The 21020-nt window shown below is 36.6% G+C and overlaps 1 protein-coding gene across 3 annotated transcripts in view; it reads right to left on the reverse strand.

Moving 5' to 3' along the window:
- The window catches only part of LOC107589921 (docking protein 6-like), a 106450-nt gene that overhangs the window by 34677 nt on the left and 50753 nt on the right, over nt 1–21020 (reverse strand). For all 3 annotated transcript variants that reach the window (XM_016278494.1, XM_016278495.1, XM_016278496.1), the window contains exon 3: nt 8587–8701. In XM_016278494.1, coding sequence (XP_016133980.1) covers nt 8587–8701 — 115 coding nt within the window. The remainder of the gene's footprint in view (nt 1–8586; nt 8702–21020) is intronic.

Consider the following 21020-nt stretch of genomic DNA (forward strand, 5'->3'; position numbering starts at 1 on the left):
TCCCTCATATCAACCAGACACAGCCAGAGATGGTGCTCCTGGACCACAAGTGTGGACATCGCACGACCCAGAGAATTCTTGGTGACATTCGTCGGTCGGAGCGCAAGGTCAGTAGCGGTTCGGAGCTCTTTCAGAACTTCCGGATCAAGACCTCCCTCGTGCAGGTCCCTCAGTGCCTTGGCCTGATGAGCCTGCAGTAACGCCGTAGCGTGTAAGGTGGAAGCAGCTTCTCCACAGGCCGTACAAGCATCGCCGGACAGGTCAGGCGAGTAACTACAGACCCGGGAGGGGAGGTATGATTCGCCCTGCCGGGTGGAGGCAGTATTAGGACACAGTTGCATCGCAACCGACCGCTCCTCCGAGGGGACCTTGTATACCCCCTTGCTGCACCACCGTCGAGGGTGGTGAGGGAGGGGGAACCAGCAGGTCGGTTTTTGGCAGTAAAAGGTGCCGTCCATGACCTGGTGAGCTCCTCATGCACCTCCGGGAAGAAAGGCACTGAGGCGGGGTGCTGAGAACCAGCGCAAGCAACCCCGAGAAACTAATCGTCCAACGTCGAGGGCCCGGGACGCGGTGGAGGTTTCCACTTGAGCCCTACCCTGTCGGCGGCCCAGGAAAGCATAGATGACATCTCTGGATACAATTCAGGCCTTGCCACCGTCCCAGAGGGCGGCAGTGCAGCCGAATCTTCCTCTGCAGCGAGCTCTCCCTCCGATGCAGTGATCGACAGCCGGTCGTCGTGAGCGGCACCGAATATTTTTTTTTATAATTTGATGAATAGAAAGTTCAAAAGAAAAAAACTTAAAAATGTACAAGTCTTTTCAGTCACTTGATAAATTTAATGCATCTTTGCTGAATAAAATTATTTATTTATTTAAAACAAACTGTGCCTCAAACTTTTGAACAGCATATTATTTTTATATTATTTTAGGGCTGATAATTTTTTGGTGCAAAATGTAAAGTGTTATTATTAGATATTAATTAATAAATTGAATTTGCAAATTGCTTGAAGCATTGAACAAAATGCGAAATCTTAATAAATAAATCATTTAAATCTGCTTTAAGTTGCAGCCCTCATAGACACGATTATTGTAATAATGAGGGAGAGCGCGAGAGAGAAGAAAAGGGTCATAGCAGCACAGGCGTAACCCGACAGACTCAGAGGGAGGTGAGGAAGTGAAAGTGAAGGATCAAGGGAGGACAGTTCCTACATGTGGCGGACATGTGAGGGACACAAGCTCCATATGGCCGGAGTTTGTGAGAAAGGGGAAGTTCGAGAGGGGGTGGCTCGTGGACATGTACTTGTGCCAAAATTAAAAGAGCCACAAGCAGAGTTTACACACACACACACACACACACACATATTTGCCCGAGGTCCACATTGACTCAAAGGTGATTTACTCCCACAAGGACAACAAGGTGATCTAATGCAGCAGGACACATTAGTAACAATCCAGCACAGAAAAGTCTTTGAACGTGTCACAGATACTGCTGAAGACTTCTTCATTTAAACAGCCTCAAGGCACGTATACTTTTTAAACCCTCAGTGTATGGCCATATCTCGCTCAGCTCTTCATTTATGCCCTATGCCCGCTCTACCCATTTCCCATTAATATCCTGCCTCTGAAGGGAGTGAAGGAGAGCTGGGGGTGGGGAGGTTATTGTGGTAAATGGATTCAGGAGAACATTCCTCGCCTCCCCCTGGCAGTGCGGAAGACCCCAGAGGTGCTAATGATATCCCAGCGGGTCCACCGTCCCGCTCTCCCCGTGCATAGCCACTCCACTGCCTCTCCTTCCCGTCTCCTCCATTTCTTCGCCTTTCCTCCCTCTCTCTTCTCTTGTTTCCTACCTGGGAATTCAGCTTGACAGGAAATTTGAAGGAGAAGGACATTCAGCGCTTCTTATGGTCAAAAGAGTTTTAATAATATGTTTGTGACCATTTTTGCACACATTATTGTCGGTGGAAATCACTAAAAATGAATTAAACCTGCTGTTATTGGACTTGTTTTAGCAGCCATTTCACTAAAGTAATTATGAAAGTGAGGTAATGGTGCAAATACATCCACAAAATACTGCTATATGTTGTAGAATGTGCAGGATGTGGAACTTTAAACCTTTTCATTATCATAACTATAATAGGGGGAGAGCCTTACCTAACCACCCAAGCAACGGCATATTGATATCTTACGATTTTGCCATCTTGTACAAAATATTATGCATTGTCTTGAGAGTACACTCCTAAGTGTTCTTTACTGGAATCTATGGTTCCATGAAGAACCTTTAACATCAATGGAACTTTTCAATTGCACTACAGGTTTTTTTTTTAGTGCTGTCAATCGATTAAAAAGATTAAATAATTAATCTAATTAAAATAAACTATACTAAACTACTAATCGAAATAAAATAAATTAATTACATTTGGATAAGACAGAGATATTACTTATTGGACCAAAAAACAGTACACAGAATCTACTGTTTTGGAGGTAGTCCAAAATGCAGCAGCCAGAGTCCTTACCAGATCAAGAAAACATGATCATATTACCCCAATTTTACATTCTCTGCACTGGCTACCTATTAAGTTCCGTATCAGTTAAAGAATAGTATTACTTACCTATAAGGCCCTAAATAGTTTAGCTCCTGTGTACCTAACTAGTCTTCTACCACGCTACAATCCATCACGCTCCCTAAGTTGCAAAACTCTGGACTCTTGGTAGTTCCTAGGATAGCAAAGTCCACTAAAGGAGGTAGAGCTTTTTCACATTTGGCTCCCAAACTCTGGAATAGCCTTCCTGATAACGTACGGGGTTCAGACACACACTCTCTGTTTAAAATCTAGATTAAAGACATCTCTTTAGCCAAGCATTCACACAATGCATCTCATAACCTTATACTTCAGTTACATCTGATCAAATGTACATTAACATTCTTTTGCTTGAGTTGAACAGATAATTTTTTGCTTAGTTGGAACAGCAGCTACGCTAATTTTTCTCTATTTCCTTCTCTGTTTCTACCCAACTAGGAACTACACAAGCTTCAGTCTGGATCCATCCCTTACAAAGACCTGAGATGACCGAACACCTGAGAAGAGATGAAGCCAACCCCTCAGATGATGCCAACCCTCAGACAACATACAAAAATAAAAAAATTTGCTATAAGTTTGATCGCAACATATAATCATTGCTGTTAATAGTGTTCACCGTCTGTTTGATTACATGACATTAACTAATTGCTTGATTTTTACCGTACATTTCTGCCATATGTACATCAATTTGTCATAGTCACCACTGATAAGCTATTACTAAATATAATGTAGAAACTTCTGTAAAGCTGCTTTGCAACGATTTGCATTGCAAACTGCAAACTTGAATTGAATTGAATTAATCGCACATTTTTATTCTGAAATTAATCGTGATTAATCCCACCTAACATTTAAGTTTGTAAATATACTTTTATATCACAATAATTTTACCTTCAATCTTCAAATTAACGTACAAACAACATAAAGACATTATATTTTTTATATTTGTTTAACAGCATCTTTTTTATGACTGAAGGCCAGTATCACTGATACCAATACTTTCTGATGTCTCTATAAAATTGTTTTTCTCCCTAATATTTAACCATTGACTTTACAGTATAATTGAGAGTAGGGATGCACGATATTGGATTTTTTTCAATATCCGATATGCTGATCATTTTCAACTCATTTTGGCCGATAGCCTATGCCGATACCGATATATAATTATTTAAAATTTTGGTTCGTTTTTAACAAGAACTTATTTGTTAGAATTAAATAAACAATAATAAAAGTTATTTTATAATGACAGTACATTGAAGACTTGAAAATAACTATAAATAAACTATATATTAATCACTGCATTTTTTATCAGAAATATGCAGTGGTAACCTTGACATTTTATTTTATGATTTAACATTTGTAAATGGTCTAAAGCAAAAGAGTTGTACAAATTCTGAAAATCTTTTAGAGCATCATAATTTGTTTAAAAAATATAACATTAAACATTAATGAATAAATCAGTATATATAAAATGATTTAATTTAAGTGTCATGTTTGTGATTTTTTGATGTAAACTATAGCTTCTGACCTTTAAATCAAAACATACTCATGGTTTTATGGCATCAATTACTGCTTTATTTAATCAGAAACACAGTCTAAATATTATTTGTGTATCAGGCAAAACTTTGCTTCAAGAATGAAGCAAATCATTGAAAACTGAATAAATCTTTTGTATTCTATCTGGGTTTTTTTTTATTAATACAATTAACAAAAGCAAAAAAGGCCTCTAACACTAGCTTGCTCTATTCTTTTTCTATTTTATGTTTTCTTTTTACTTATTATATGATTTTAAAAAAATTATATGATTTTTATTGGATAAAAGTGTCTGCTAAATGTCTAAATGTAAATGTAACCACAATGCTGACGTGATCTAATCGCTAGCACACCCTGAGCACATGTGAGTTAATGTATTCCTCTTATCGGCAAGACATATCGGCATAATTTTTCATATCGGGCCGATGCCGATATTTACATTTAAAGTCATTTTCAGCCGATTCCGAAATTGGTCCGATAATATCGTGCATCCTTAATTGAGAGCTAACAATTTTAACATTTATTAGACTTTAAAAAATAACTTCTAATTTAAACGAACTTAAAACAATCTTCACATAAACCCATTATAATAAATGTCATATTTATACCTGTGCATGCCCTTCAGCAAGTATAGGAAATATACAGAAATTGAATAAAGTTATAAAACACTAAATACTAAATTAAATATAAATTAATCCATAAGTCTAAGTTATTGATTTCCTTTTTTTTCTTTTGTTCTTTGATTAACAGACATCACCGTAGCTGGGTTATTAGGTTACTTTGCCTGCTATTGCTTTAAAGGATTAGTTCACCCAAAAATGTAGTCATTAATTACTCACCCTCATTTTGTTCCAAACCCGTAAGACCTTCGTTCATCTTCGGAACACAAATTAAAATATTTTTTATTAAATGCGAGAGCTCTCTGGCCCTCCATAGACGCCAACCCAACTGCAATGTTCCCAGCTCCAGAAACAAGGACATTGGTAAAATAGTCCATGTGACATCAGAGGTTCAACCGTAATTTTACGAAGCTACAAGAATACTTTTTGTGTGCAAAGAAAACAAAAATAACCACTTTATTCGACAATTCTTCTCCTCCTCATTCCGTCTGCCATTGTGGAAAGAGTATCACGACGCATGCACTTGCTTCCGCTTCATGTAAGTGCATAGACTATTTTACCAATGTCCTTGCTATGTTTCTGGACCTATGGAGGGTCAGAAAGTTCTCGGATTTAATCAAAAATATCTTAATTTGTGTTCCGAAGATGAACGAAGGTCTTACGGATTTGGAATGACATGAGAGTGAGTAATTGATGACAGAATTTTCATTTTTGGGTGAACTAACACTTTAAGAGCTGCCGCTGCTGAACGTGATGTGGATCTCACATGCATCGTATTTTCTCTCAACTCTCTTTACCTTTTCGGACCACCTTTGTCTCTACTAATGAACTGAGGAGTTGAATCAGGTGTGTAAGATGAAGGAGTCAGTGCTGGGCTGCTCCAGCACAGTTCTGAAAACCATTTCAGAGACATGTTCTTAAGTGTTACTCATATATAACATATTACATGTATACACAGTTTTAAGGCAGCTTTAATCGCCTTTTTGGTAACTTTATGACTTAACTGACCATGACATTGCATGCACGTAGTTTATTTCTCGCTTTGATATGAAATGATATAGGCTACAGTGTGCGCCGGCGCCTTTGTGCGTGCAATTGAAGATCACACGCTGCGAGACTAGTACCCTTTCCACACTCGTTTGACTCACGCCTGTCGCTGAAGGGAAGTTGGAGAGCGTCTGAAACGTCTCCCTTTTGATGTGGTCATAAAGATGTTTTGCAACTAAATAAATGCACTTCTTGTCAAGAAAAAAAAAAGAGACAGAGGCAACAGTTGTGAGTGAAGTGGTCAACCCTAGCCCTGCCCCTGCGTTAACTGCGTTAAATATTTTTAACTCGTTAAACTAAAAAAATAAAATAAAAAGGGGTTATTTTAGGTTATTTATTTATTGTTTGTTTTTTTACTGAAAGGTTCATTGTGAACCCAAAATAGTTCTTCTATGACAGCGTATCCAATTCTTCTCCTGGAGGGCCAACGTCCTGCAGATTAACAGAGTTTTGATTACCTTAATCCGGCTAAAGTCATAATCGAAGTAAACACTAATCTAATTAAGACATGTGGAGTATTCCTATTTTAGTCACATTACTGAAGTGCAGTAAAGACATGTAAACACCTTAATCACATTATTACCGTCGTGTAGGACTTTTCGCTGTATTTTGCGACAGGATACACACGGCAGTGGTCAACCGTTTGACGGCAAACAAAAGAATGGCTTCAACAATGCCATTGTCTGTTTGCACGTATAGCATGACATATAATTAACTGCACTTGAAGCTTTCAGTAAATTAAAAATGAAACACCCAAAACTGTATATGGCATCATAACGAAGACGAACTATATGTTTATACGTGAAATTCCAGAGGGGATGTCGGATAGCGTCGCGTGGTGACGTAATGTTGTGTGCCATTAATCAAACTATGTACTATAACATGTAAAACGGTAAAACATGAAAGGAATATTCTAAAATCAACTCATGTAAACACCTTAATCATAATATTGTCTTATTTAGAATAAGGTAAATAATTAGATTACTGATGTCCATGTAAACGTAGTCAGGGGCTCTCCAGGAACAGGTTTGGATACCCCATGTTCTGTGAAAACCCCCTTTTGGAAACTTTATTTTAGAGAGTGTAGTTTGACATCATTTTTTATTGCACAATCCAGACACTTGAATTGCCTGTTGTTTAAAAGCAGAAAGGCTGCTCATCTACACTGCACCATGGATATACTGTATGCCTGGTTACATTCAATTCCAAATAAGTAAATAACTGCTGCTATCATTACTAGAAAATGTATTCAAATGTCTCTTTTTCAACATACATTCCATTCAACAGCGCTGAGTTTTGCAAATTCAGCTCATTATAAATTATAAATATATTTAAATAAGGCTATTTACATAAAAAGGAGATGTTTTTATGCTGGTGAATGACTCAATTTATAATATTCATGATTCAGCATTTTATCTGTGCAGTTAGTGCCATGTTAAACTAGATGCAGGTTCTGGGTCTGAAATATTATGCACAAAAGCAGATGAAGCATATTTATCCATTTATATTTATTCATTCATACATATCCATGAGCTACACAAAAGTTTTGGGTCTGATAAGAATTTTCCAAGGCTGCATTTATTTGATCGAAAATACAGTAAAAACGAATATTGTAAAATTTTATTACAATTTAAAATAACATTTCTATTTTAACATTTTCATCAGTGACACATGATTCTACAGATACCATAATATGCTAATTTTATGCTCAGAAAAAAGTTTTTTTTTGATAAACTTATTATCAAAGTGGAATGCTGCTTAATGTTTTGTGGAAATCGTAATAATTGTTTTTCAAGATTATTTGATGAATAAAAAGTTCAAAATAGGCGCATCTTTTGTAACATATATTACTTCTTTCCTTACACTTTTGATCAGTTGAATGGGTTCTTGCTGCATACACTGAAACAAATTATTCATTTAATTTACAAAATTGTTTTAAGGTAAGTGGTTGCAATCAATTTATTTTAGCTACATTTAAATAAACAAATTTAGTTGACTAACTTTAAAAAATTTTTTTAATTAAATGTAGCTAAAATAAATTCTTTACAACCACTTACCTTAAAGTGGTCAGTGTACAGTAGAAACATCAATTTCTTTCAAAAAAACCTTTGAATGGTACACATTACATGGTAGATCAACACATTTTTACACTTAATTAGGGTTAATCATGCTTTATTTAGCCCAGTAAAATGACAAATGTGGTAAATCCCAGAACTGAACATTAATGCTCATTGCTCACCTAAAACTGCAACTGTTTCGCAACCAAGTTAGTGCTTATTCATGTTTGTATTCTGAGTGTAGTTTTTTTTTTTCCTGCAAAAATGCTTTGATCAGTTTTGACATTGCCATCTTTCCACTACAAGATTCACAGTGTGAGAGGAAAGAAAACACATGGGAATAGACGCCTTCTGCTGCCAAGCTAATGGTGAGTAAAGTATCTCATTCATATTTCAAACGTGTTTGTGTGTTAAGTCTTTCACTTGTTGTTTTGTTTTCTAACTGCTGATCCGCCTGTTGCCTTTGGCTATATTCATTCTCTATGACACAATCTATGACACAATTTAAAAAATATATATTCTCTGCATCCCAGTGGGCTCTTCTAACACTTACTAGCGTAATAACCTGAACACTTTGCAGTGCCTTCTTTAGTTTTAAGGTATAAAAGGAATAAATCAAAGAATAAACTAATAGTCCTGATATGTGAAAATCAGTACTTGCACATCTTGAAATATAGAATAAATTAAGCCATTTTGGATACAATCCAGCACTACAACATAGACTTTTCTCAGAGTTGGAGACAGTGCTTACCTGACTCACAGGCAAATGTCTTTGACGTCTCATCGCAGAAAATAATTGCCACTGCGTGTTTCTTGGTCTCTCGTGGCATTCGAGTAATGTTCTTAATGTTGTGGAGCTCAGTTATCTGCGGAAGAAGACGACAAAACTCATTACCAAAATTAACAAACTCAAGAGGAGGAGGAAACGAAGAAAGGAGGATGACACTAAGGTAATGTAGTTACTGTTATCTGAAAATGAAATGATTTGAAATTACTGCAGTGCCTGGCTTTAGGGAGAAATGGAGATGAGAGTTAACGCTGACTGTCTCTATTGTCACACTAATGACAAACACCAAAGAACAGTTGGGCACTGGAAACTTAAAATAAATCTTAATACTCATATTTTGTGTACAGTTTGGTATGTTTTTACACTGTTAATTATACATTTTTCTTTACCTAGTACTTTGTTATCCTTAAATGATTTAGTAATGGTTCTCAACCAGGGGTCCGGAAACGTCCAAGGGTGTCCCAAAATTATGTAAAATAGGACAAAACAAAGAGTCAAATACATCAAAACAACAAAAAATTAAGATGTTTCATATTTTAATTCACCCCCTCAACAACTGTTTTTTTTTTCTCTATGAAAAACCAGGAAGATTTTTTTTTAAAGTGTGATTTCTAGACTTCTAGAAAGGTCATGTAAATTAATAACAATCTTCTAACTTCATGGGAATTGTTATAATTAAAATAAATGTTTCTAAGTATGCCAAACTCTAAATTAATTTATCAGGTAGAAATTGTATAAGTAAAAAATATTTTGGTCACACTTTAGTTTGGGGAGCAATTCTCACTATTAACTACAACTTCTGCCTCAATAAACTCCTAATTTGCTGCTTAATAATAGTTAAAAGTAGTTGTTAAAGGGATAGTTCACCCAAAAATGAAAATTCTGTCATTAATCACTCACACTCATGTCGTTCCAAACCCGTAAGACATCTTCGTTCATCTTCGGAGCTCAAATTAAGATATTTTGATGAAATCCGAGAGCTTTCTGACCCTGACAAAAGGTATTCTTGTAGCTTCATAACATTATGTTTGAACCACTGATGAGCTCTCAGATTTAATCAAAAATATGTTAATTTGTGTTCCGAAGATGAATGAAGGTCTTGCGGGTTTGGATAATAATAGTAATTAATGACATAATTTTCATTTTTGGGTGAACTATCCCTTTAAGTTTAGGTATTGGGTAGGGTTCAGGGATCTAAAATATGGTCATGCAGAATAAGACATTAATATGTGCTTTTTAAGTAATAAACAAGCATAGGTAATAGCGAGAATTGGTCATTAATCCTTATCCAATCAATCACAAAAAACTGTAAAAATCATGAGGCATTGTTGATGGAAAAAAATAAAAAATCATTGTTGAAAACAGTAGGAGTTGTAGTTAAAAAGGGCTGAGGACCACTGATTTACAGAGAAAAAAGTCATATAAAAATTTGTTTTTTTTAACCAGTTTTACTTACAAATCATTTCATCCAGTACGGGATAATGGGATAATTATGGATATGACTAAGCTATCACCATACTGCAATTAGAATGAATGAACGTTGATATTGTTTTGTGATTACATGCGCTTTAATAAATTAAGCTAGAAGGGACGTGAATTTAAATAAGATATTTTCATCCATGATTCAAAATGTTTCCACAGCCGTGACAAACAACATTACCTCAGAGAAAAGCAACGTGCTTACTGACAGTACAAAAATAAGCATGGTTTATATTTAAAGGACTCTTCAAGAACATTTCACTTAATCTTCTAGAGTCACACAATGTTGCACAAAGTTTACCAACACTTCTTCGAGCTCTGTTAAAATAGTTCAAATGCAGTCGAGACAAGAAATAGTACACTTCACTTCTCAGTCTTGCCGATGGCATTTCTTGGTTTGAGATGCATGATTTACCAGTGGCAACAGGGAGGAGGTGTTTGCCTTTGAATGTGTTTGTGTTGTGCTGAGGGTGCGTTCAAGGATTATGAATCTGATGAAGGCTTTGCTCAAGGCTTTGAAAGAACTTCTCCAGCTCGGGTGTGTCATAGTGAATGGATGACGCATTGATGGGTGTGAGGAAGCATCTTCTGAAAACTTCTCAGCTGTCAGCAATGTGCTAGTCTCACATAGCCAGACCTTTGACTAGACATCAAACAGTCTGGCACATACAGCAGTTTATTCTGGCCAGGAAGTCAGTCCATGGGCATGACGTCTGAAGCTGAAACTAGCAATGTACAGTCTAAAAGAACATTTAAGAAGCTGTTTTTTTTATATTGTTAAGTAAAACTATTAAAAAATATATTTTTTTAGTAATTGAAACAAAGTTTAAATAAAATAATATACAAATATTGGATGAAAAGCTTAAACAAATTAACTTAAACTTATGAATTTCAGGCAACATTTCATTTTTTTGAAGTGCTTAAATTGCAAAAACTAAAACTGAAATAAAAATAAAGCTAAATGCAAAATTGAAAAAAAAAAAACTACTAAAAATGACAAAAGCACATAAATTACTAAAACTGAATGTAAAATGAAAACTGAAAATACACTGCTCAAAAAAATTAAAGGAACACTTTTTAATCAGAGTATAGCATCAAACACCTGGGATATTGATCTGGTCAGTTAAGTAGCAGAGGGGGTTGTTAATCAGTTTCAGCTGCTTTGGTGTTAATGAAATTAACAACAGGTGCACTAGACGGGCAACAATGAGACTTGTGCTGAGGGTGCGTTCAAGGATTATGAATCTGATGAAGGCTTTGCTCAAGGCTTTGAAAGAACTTCTCCAGCTCGGGTGTGTCATAGTGAATGGATGACGCATTGATGGGTGTGAGGAAGCATCTTCTGAAAACTTCTCAGCTGTCAGCAATGTGCTAGTCTCACATAGCCAGACCTTTGACTAGACATCAAACAGTCTGGCACATACAGCAGTTTATTCTGGCCAGGAAGTCAGTCCATGGGCATGACGTCTGAAGCTGAAACTAGCAATGTACAGTCTAAAAGAACATTTAAGAAGCTGTTTTTTTTATATTGTTAAGTAAAACTATTAAAAAATATATTTTTTTAGTAATTGAAACAAAGTTTAAATAAAATAATATACAAATATTGGATGAAAAGCTTAAACAAATTAACTTAAACTTATGAATTTCAGGCAACATTTCATTTTTTTGAAGTGCTTAAATTGCAAAAACTAAAACTGAAATAAAAATAAAGCTAAATGCAAAATTGAAAAAAAAAAAACTACTAAAAATGACAAAAGCACATAAATTACTAAAACTGAATGTAAAATGAAAACTGAAAATACACTGCTCAAAAAAATTAAAGGAACACTTTTTAATCAGAGTATAGCATCAAACACCTGGGATATTGATCTGGTCAGTTAAGTAGCAGAGGGGGTTGTTAATCAGTTTCAGCTGCTTTGGTGTTAATGAAATTAACAACAGGTGCACTAGACGGGCAACAATGAGACAACCCCCAAAACAGGAATGGTTTTACAGGTGGAGGCCACTGACATGTTTTCCCTACTCATCTTTTCTGACCATTTTTCAATAGTTTTGCATTTGGCTCGGGTCAGTGTCACTACAGGTAGCATGAGGCAATACCTGAACCCTACAGAAGTTGCACAGGCAGTCCAACTCCTCCAGGATGGCACATCAATCCGTGCCATTGCCAGAAGGTTTGCTGTGTCTCCCAGCACAGTCTCAAGAGCATGGAGGAGATTCCAGGAGACAGGCAGTTACTCATGTTCAAATTGCATGATGGATCGGCGACAGGAGGTTACACACTGCATGACTTTACAATAGGAAGAATCGCCGACAACTCTGTCTAGTCCGCAAACTACGTTTTACAACAAAACACACGCCAGAAGTGATAAGGAAATAATGCGAGAACCCGTGTGCGTCAGACCGGAGTTCTCGAATAAGACTGGAATTATTTAAAAAAAAATATATATATATATATATATATATATATATATATATATATATATATATATATATATATATATATATATATATATATATAGCCCGCAAATTGTCTGTGAGCTGATTTCCAGCTACAAGGAGAAAAAGAAAAACAGATTATGCAGGAGGGAGATGCAGGGAACAGGGATTGGGTGTTCTGCAAAGAGAGATGGAGGTAAATAATTTTGCAGTAACTGTTATGCTGATGTTGTGGCTGGGCAAGCAAAAGTTTGTGCTTGGTTCTGTATGATATAATTGTTCATATATCTATTAAAATACTGATAATCTGGTCTATAACTCCTCCCCGAACTTCCCTCTGCCCTGTATCTTGGTCTCTCATTGGCTGTAGGTCATCGCTGATGTAGTTTTAAGTCAGAAATCATTGCTCACAGCGTGATTGTGAATCGCCGACAGCTCCAAATATTTTTGTGGGCGTCTGCGACGTGTCGGTGATTCCCTCAGATCCGTCTTTGATGACTCACACTGCGTAATTGTCACTCGCGTGAATGAGCACAGATTTGCCTCCGATTTCAGGCATTTCTCGGCGATTTCGCAAAACCGGTCGACGAGTGAAAAATCGGGCTAAAATCGTGCAGTGTGAACTCGGCATTAGAAGCATGCATACAAGCATGTGGGGGCCATACAAACTACCGAGTACCATTTTGATTTGCTGCAATGAAATTTCAGCAAAATGGACTGGCCTGCTGCATCATTTTTTCACTTTGATTTCAGTCTTTGAATTCAGCCCTCTGTAGGTTGATCATTTTCATTTACATCAAACAATGTGGCATCCTTTCATTCCTAACACATTACCCATTACCCAGTCCATATCAGTATAGATATCCAGCATGATATTTTTCCCCATTGAGATCTGATGTTTTCAAAGTGTTCCTTTAATTTAATTTTAATACAATTTTGAGCAGTGTATTAAAAAACTGTTGACAATTTTAATAAATACTGTAATAGTAAATAATACTAAAATAACACTTAAGTAAAGTGATACTATCAAGCTTACCCAAATCCTCAAGTTTTCCATGATTTCTTATTGAGATTGAACATTAAATCGAAGATGAATCTCACACCTAAACACTACTTTTTGTTAAAAACTGTTTTGTCTTCAAGTGTTGTACACTAGCTGCTTATATTCATAATATCCATTAAAAACTAAGGTCAGACTGATCTAATATTATTTAATAAAATACCTGTCAACTGATTAAAAAAATTAATTACATTACTTACATGACTGAGCACATACGCTATCAAAATAGTATAAGATGGTAAAATGTTAACAATTCTACTTGAATTCATATTGGAATATGAACATTAAATATGAACGAATTGGGACTTCAACTATGTAAAGTACACATCAAGCTCATGTATAATGTGAAAATCAACCTACTCATTGTAACTCAAAATCCAAACTTCATAAGCAAAAAAATCCAAACTAGTGCAGAGACATCAGAGCACACAGACAGTTGCACCTCCACCAGAGTCTGTGTAATACAGTCTGCCTTTTTCAGCATCTTCATCACACATACTGATAAGCCGGGCTGTTGCTTTGTACCACATTCACTCATCTCCTCATGTCTAATGAGTAATCTTATTAGAAGGCTTGTTAGAGCTGATAAAGGCACGTTCCCACAATGCAGCGACATCAAACCACGGTGTCACGGCCCTAATCTTCAGCCGCATCTGTGCTCATTATTCTAGAATGTTCTGCATGTTCGGCGCATAAGATCATCAGCCATCGCCCTGATAATGATCCCTAATTGGAACATTTTCAAAGGGCTTAAGGACAGGAAAGGGAAGTAATGCCTGCAATTATTCACACTGAAAGAGGGCCTGGTTCCTGGTCGGAAACCTGAAGCAATTGCAAAATGCCCTTTAATGGATTTTAATTCAGCATTAGATGTCATAAACCTAATTCTGATATTGCAAGATCTCTACTCTGATATTGCAAGATCTACTCACTGCTGTGTGTTTGCACTTGGATGGGTTAAATGCAGAGCACAAATTCCAAGTATGGGTCACCATACTTGGCACGTCATGTCGTTTCCTATCCTGTTTTCCTTTCATAATATATACAGTACATAACTCTTGGAGGGTTTGGCATGGTAATGTACATGGCAATGTTAATGTGTTTGGTCTTGGTGTTAGAGCTGATAAAGGCACGTTCCCACAATGCAGCGACATCAAACCACGGTGTCACGGCCCTAATCTACAGCCGCATCTGTGCTCATTATTCTAGAATGTTCTGCATGTTCGGCGCATAAGATCATCAGCCATCGCCCTGATAATGAGCCCTAATTGGATATTTTCAAAGGGCTTAAGGACAGGAAAGGGAAGTAATGCCTGCAATTATTCACACTGAAAGAGGGCCTGGTTCCTGGTCGGAAACCTGAAGCAATTGCAAAATGCCCTTTAATGGATTTTAATTCAGCATTAGATGTCATAAACCTAATTCTGATATTGCAAGATCTCTACTCTGATATTGCAAGATCTACTCACTGCTGTGTGTTTGCACTTGGATGGGTTAAATGCAGAGCACAAATTCCAAGTATGGGTCACCATACTTGGCACGTCATGTCGTTTCCTATCCTGTTTTCCTTTCATAATATATACAGTACATAACTCTTGGAGGGTTTGGCATGGTAATGTACATGGCAATGTTAATGTGTTTGGTCTTGGCGGAATAGATCTGCTACACTGCTGCTGTGGCAGAGCAAGTACCGATACTTGCTATTGCCAATTGTAACGTTTGTAGGTCGGGAAGAAGGAGGCGGGAACCGGCGAACGTTTAAACAAAAATTTAATAAAATAAACAAACACAAAATAGCGCGACAGCCCCTCGCGGACGACTGTCGCGCACAAACAAAACCAAAACACAAAATAAACTCCAGGCCTGGTCCTCTCTCGTCCGACACTGTCATCACTCCTCCCTTTTATCCTTCCGGAGCTCCTCCGTGAGACTCGAGACCGGTGAGTGGTGCAGGTGTCGCTCATTATCAATTACTCCACCGGCCTCGCTCCGTTCCCACGGCTCTCGGCCCCGCCCCCACTCATCACACCAATACATCTACAACATGCTGCTGTGAGCATGTAAGAAATACTGCTGCTGCAAATATAACATATGTGACCAGTACTAGCAAAATGAGTGACAATGATCAAATTTTCAAAAATTAGTTATTTTTAATTTCACAAATAATGCATTATCTTTTCCATGTTACATCTAAACAATAGCATTCAAAGAAAAACAATCAAATATAAAAATCCCTTTTGTGTGTTCATTACAATTAAATTGATTATTAAAACTACAAAAGCAGTTAAATCAAGAACAGCGAGTGATTCCCTCTTTTCTTTTATTATTTGATTAACATTAATGAGACAGACAGCCTATACTGTATATTACTGTAATGCATAGATCTGATATTATATTACGCATCCAAAGTTTTCCCCTAACAGTTCCCCAAACATTCATTTAAGACATAACAGATTATGTTTGCATGAACACTTAAACACTGTAATTCTGTTCATATGTGTAGATTTATCGAGATTTTTAACTTTTTTGCCTATAGCTTAAAATTAGCCCATGCACATTTTGACTCATTTTGTCAGCACGGGTCACATATATGGAATAACCCCCATATATAGCATACATGAATCACCCAGTAGCAGATCTACACAGGTGGAGCTGGGGAAGGTGGAGGGTTTCTGAAGCATGCTGCAACTGCTACAGCAAGCACAAGCCAAGTTTTTGAATGCTGAGCAGCGCTCATTGGAACCAATCAGCTGTGCCATGTGATGATGTCATTATTGTCAGATTGAGTTAGACCTATAGGACTGCACCATCTAGAGTTTCATGACAGAACTCTGGATATAAATGAAGAGTTGTTTTTTCCCCCGATATATATTCCCGAATCTGACTGGCTGACAGCCTTTTCCAGCGGTACGATATTCCAGTAGTATCAGCACTCTAACCATTTAACCGTTTGTATCACTTCACTTGTTGTCGGATCTATACTGACAGCATTTGTCAATGGCAGACGAACGAACCAATTATAATTTTACAATATTATTATTTTAATTGTGTCATGGAATGTAGTTTTAAAGGGGTCATCGGATGCCAATTTTCCACAAGTTGATATGATTCTTTAGGGTCTTAATGAAAAGTCTATAACATACTTTGGTTACAATTTATCAATGGTAGTGTAAAACAACACCCTTTTTACCTTGCCAAAAACAGCTCTGCACACAGCAAGCCGTTTTAGTGCATGTCTCTTTAAATGCTAATGAGCTCTGCTGACCCCGCCTCCTCCCTTCCGTGGGTGACCAGCCGTTCTCATGAGACTGTTTACCTTAGCCACGGAAATGGAAGCTTTAATGCAAGTTCTACTAAGACGACTTAATGCTATGTCACGCATTCCAATAAGATCTAGCCAATCGTCACTCGACACGAGAAATATATAAACTCTGTACTCACCCTTCCTTGTGTTTGCAGAAACTGACATTGACGTTCCCCTCCATCCTCCTCACCACCACCAGATTGGCCCATGCAGGGGGGTAGGCTCCGCCCCTGCCTTCATCTCGGCAGTAATAACGGAGTCTTCAACCTACAGATTCAAGCTACGAATGGGGCCAACGCCAAAGAATTCTGTTTTTTATGTCTTGGTTTTGTAAAATAAATTATTTCAAATCTTATCACTTCCTGAGTCTTTCTGGTAAAACTTGCTAACTGGCACATGATTAGAAAAAGGCGATTTGCAAAGATTCATAAAAGAACCTTATACTCACTTCTTCTGAAAGTGAGGCTGGATCACGAATGATCTGCGCGAACATAGACGCATTTAGGTAGATCAGGAGCACATTCTCTTCAAAAACAAAGGTAATCCTCTGCATCTTCATGATGTTGGGAGTAAATGACGACTGCTATGTTCATTATTACATCCAACAGCAAAAAACCTCAATCGCTTAGGAGTCATTTTGGTCTAAGGTAAAACACCAGTGTCAATCAACAATCGTGAGAGGGGCCTGGGTCTGTGTGACATCACACAGCCAAGAAGCTGAGAATGGCCTGATTTGAAAAAGAGGATATTATTTTTAGGGACTAAATAAAAACCACTGGGTGGATTTTTATTATTATAGGGTGGATGTGTACAAACACTGCCAAAATGTTCAAACAGCATGTAAAAGTGAATTTTGCATCCGATGACCCCTTTAATAGATTTTTAGCTGAGAATGTAGTTGTTTAGACCTCAAATATGTGATTTATATGTAAAGATGGTGCCTATTTGACAACTTGTTTAGACATTTTCAGAGATGTGAGCTCCAGGCCAACAGCGAACACCCAGCGTTCATTTACCTGCCGAGAACAGCTTTATCTCAGCCAGTCCTTTGGGAATTTGCTTCTGGCTCTTGTGCAGAAGATGTTACACAAGCTATAATTTATTTTGGTTATATTAAATGGGCAATCTTTGGTCTTATTAGTCTATTACTTGTTCCAGAGCAAATCGATTTGGCTTTAGGGCAAAGTTAAGTTTCATATCTTTTTATTTTTATATAATTAAATCCTGTACTAACTAGAGTGCTGCTTTTCTACTTTTGACGGAATTGTTTGCTTGTTATTTCTTATTGTACAAACTTATTATACTTTTATAATGGCTATTGTTGTTCTTTTATATATTATTGTTCAATAAATAATATTTTATATAACTAATATGCCGCATTTGAAATTGAGAAAGGGACAGTTAGTGGTTATAATTTTATCTTAAGAGAAGAAAAGGTTGCTCTTTTACGACTGTCTATGAGTGAGTCGCAAGGACTTTTATATTGAAAGGGACTGAAACAAGGACATTATTATTACGTTACACAGCCTTATAAGATGCAACCATAGGGATGCAACCAACAAATGCATTGACTAGCGCTGTCATGGGAAATCCTCTTGACTGTTAAAAGGACAAACACAATGATATCGCTTTCCTCAGTGGACATTCAAACTGATTTTGTTATAATGATATAAGATCGACCTGAAGAATGAATGCTGGTATCTGATGCAGGTAATAGACTCACTCAGGTGATATCTCTCTCATAATACTCTACATAATACAATAAGCTTTTAATGGAGTGACTCAACATTCCTTTGTTACTAGTTCTAAAGTGACGTTTTCGAATTGGTAACAGAGGCTTGGGCTCAGCTGTTAAACTGTAAAACTGAGATTTGAATCCGTGGCGGAAGGAAGTAGTTCTGCACAAAAGAGGGTTTTCTCCGTTCTTGTCTCATTTTTATTTGCACACTTGTGCCATCGAACTGTTGTATAAAAATATCACACTCGTATCCATGCATGCGATATGGCTGTATATCAGCACGCTGTGATTACCTATGGCCGAATCACAGCCATGCTGATATACAGTAGGGCTGTGCGATACTGAAGAAAAATGCGATATGCGATACCTTTTTAAATAAATGCGATATTTGATATGCGATACGATATTGCTTAAAGTGTGTAAAATCAATTTAAATTATATTTAAAAATATTTAAAAATTATATAACCAATTTGTTTCACATTCTTTCTTGGAAAAGAAAGAATCACTACAACTTCTAAAAGTGACCAGCAGTGTTTTAGCATTACATAAAAAGTAATGTCACGAATCAGAAAATGTAATTTTAACATCAGTGTGAACATACAAAAAAAATATTAATGACACTAATTTTATATCATTGTAAATTTGCTTTCCATACACTTTAAGTACTTCTTCATATACCACAGCAAAAACTATAGTCTGAGAAAATTCAAACATGATTAAAGGCAAGTGAACAGTCAAAAAAAAAAGAAAGAAAAAGAAAGAAAAAAAGAAATACACAATTTACAAGCATAGATAAAATAAACAGTAGTATTCAGATACAGAAATGTAATAATTAAGTGTAAAATAACACTGCATAGTGTTCACTGTATGAATAAAATTTAGATTAATCTTTGTTATAGCTGTTTTGTTGTTTGATTAACATTAGTGACATATTCAGCAGTACGTATTTATAGGCTGCTGTCCCTTTAAATCTGACTGCACGGATCCAGTATAATGATAGAAATCGGATGTGTTTCTCAGTTGTTTACATTCATTTAAAACATAACCGACTGCGTTTACGAGAATGATCGTCGAGCCGGGTACTATTGACATAATTCTGTGTGTATGTGTCTGTTCAAACATGAACAACTCGGTGTTTGCGCACATTACCGCGGGAAGTAGGGGTGCTGAGGGTACTGCAGCACCCTCTGGAGTGTAGCCACACACACACAACATCAACAATGCTACAATGACAAAGTCGCTTATATTAAACATAAACCTTTTATGAACAGATAAGAACAAATAAGATCAGTGGCTTAGCGTCTGGTTATGCAGGGTATGCAGGTGCATATGGGCCCGGGCAGTTTGGGGGCAATTTTATGTTTGTTAAATTCAAGTTTTTTGTTTTTTAAAGGAACAACCAAGCGGCAGAGGCAGTGAGTTGAGCATTATGTTTGATCAATTTAGCCTTCTCAAACCAACATGACTTGTCTAAAATAAACAGACATAAAACACTTTATGCATTTCACAGTATTAATTTAAACATTTAACCAAGATAAATGAGCGCTGTTAGGCGAAAATCCAATCGTTTGTGCGGAGAGTGGAAGCTAAAGCACGCTCTGCAGGACATGGAGGCGCCAGCGCAATCACTTGAATTTGTTTTTAATAACAGCGGAAACTTAAAAATACGCCGTCATTTTTGCTCATAAAGGTAAGAGTATACATCATTCGGAACTGCAAAGGGTCTACTTGTATTTGTGTGCACTCACAATATCAACAAAACCTTGTGGTTTTGTAAAATAAGGAAAACAAACAGGATGCGCTTTCTGTCGTCTTGGTCTTGAGCAGGAACGCTTCACCGACATGATAAATATATTTATAGAATGCTTTAAATTACTGTTTTAAAACGAAATAATTCAAATCGAAAATTGCATTATGTAATCCGTAAAGATGCATTTCTCTCTAAAGGCACGTCCAATGAGGATGGATAGTCAACATTGACTCAGAAAACATTAGTTTATTAACAAATAATTCAAATATCCCCTCACTATCTTTGACTTTTTTTGTTTGTTTTTTATTTTATTATAATTTTTTTGTTTGTTTGTTTGTTTTTTGGGCTGATGTGCCAAAATTGTGTTTGCATTCAGTAGCCTATACGGCAGCATTTTTGTGCCATGTTTAAAAAATAACAAAATAAATAAAATTAATGTCACAATATTTTAAGAATAAAGTTAAAATTAAGATAATGAAATCATGTTATATAATGTGAAAATTCCACCCATAGGCCTACTCCTCCTCCAAAAAAAAAAAGTCTGTGGCATCCGTCATTTTTTTGACTTTTTTAAAAACTTTGATTGATCGATTCATGAGACATTCGTTTGTATTAAGTTGTTCTGAT

The sequence above is a fragment of the Sinocyclocheilus grahami genome, unplaced genomic scaffold, assembly GCF_001515645.1.
Source record: "Sinocyclocheilus grahami isolate Dianchi unplaced genomic scaffold, SAMN03320097.WGS_v1.1 scaffold122.1, whole genome shotgun sequence".
Taxonomy (NCBI): Eukaryota; Metazoa; Chordata; class Actinopteri; order Cypriniformes; family Cyprinidae; genus Sinocyclocheilus; species Sinocyclocheilus grahami.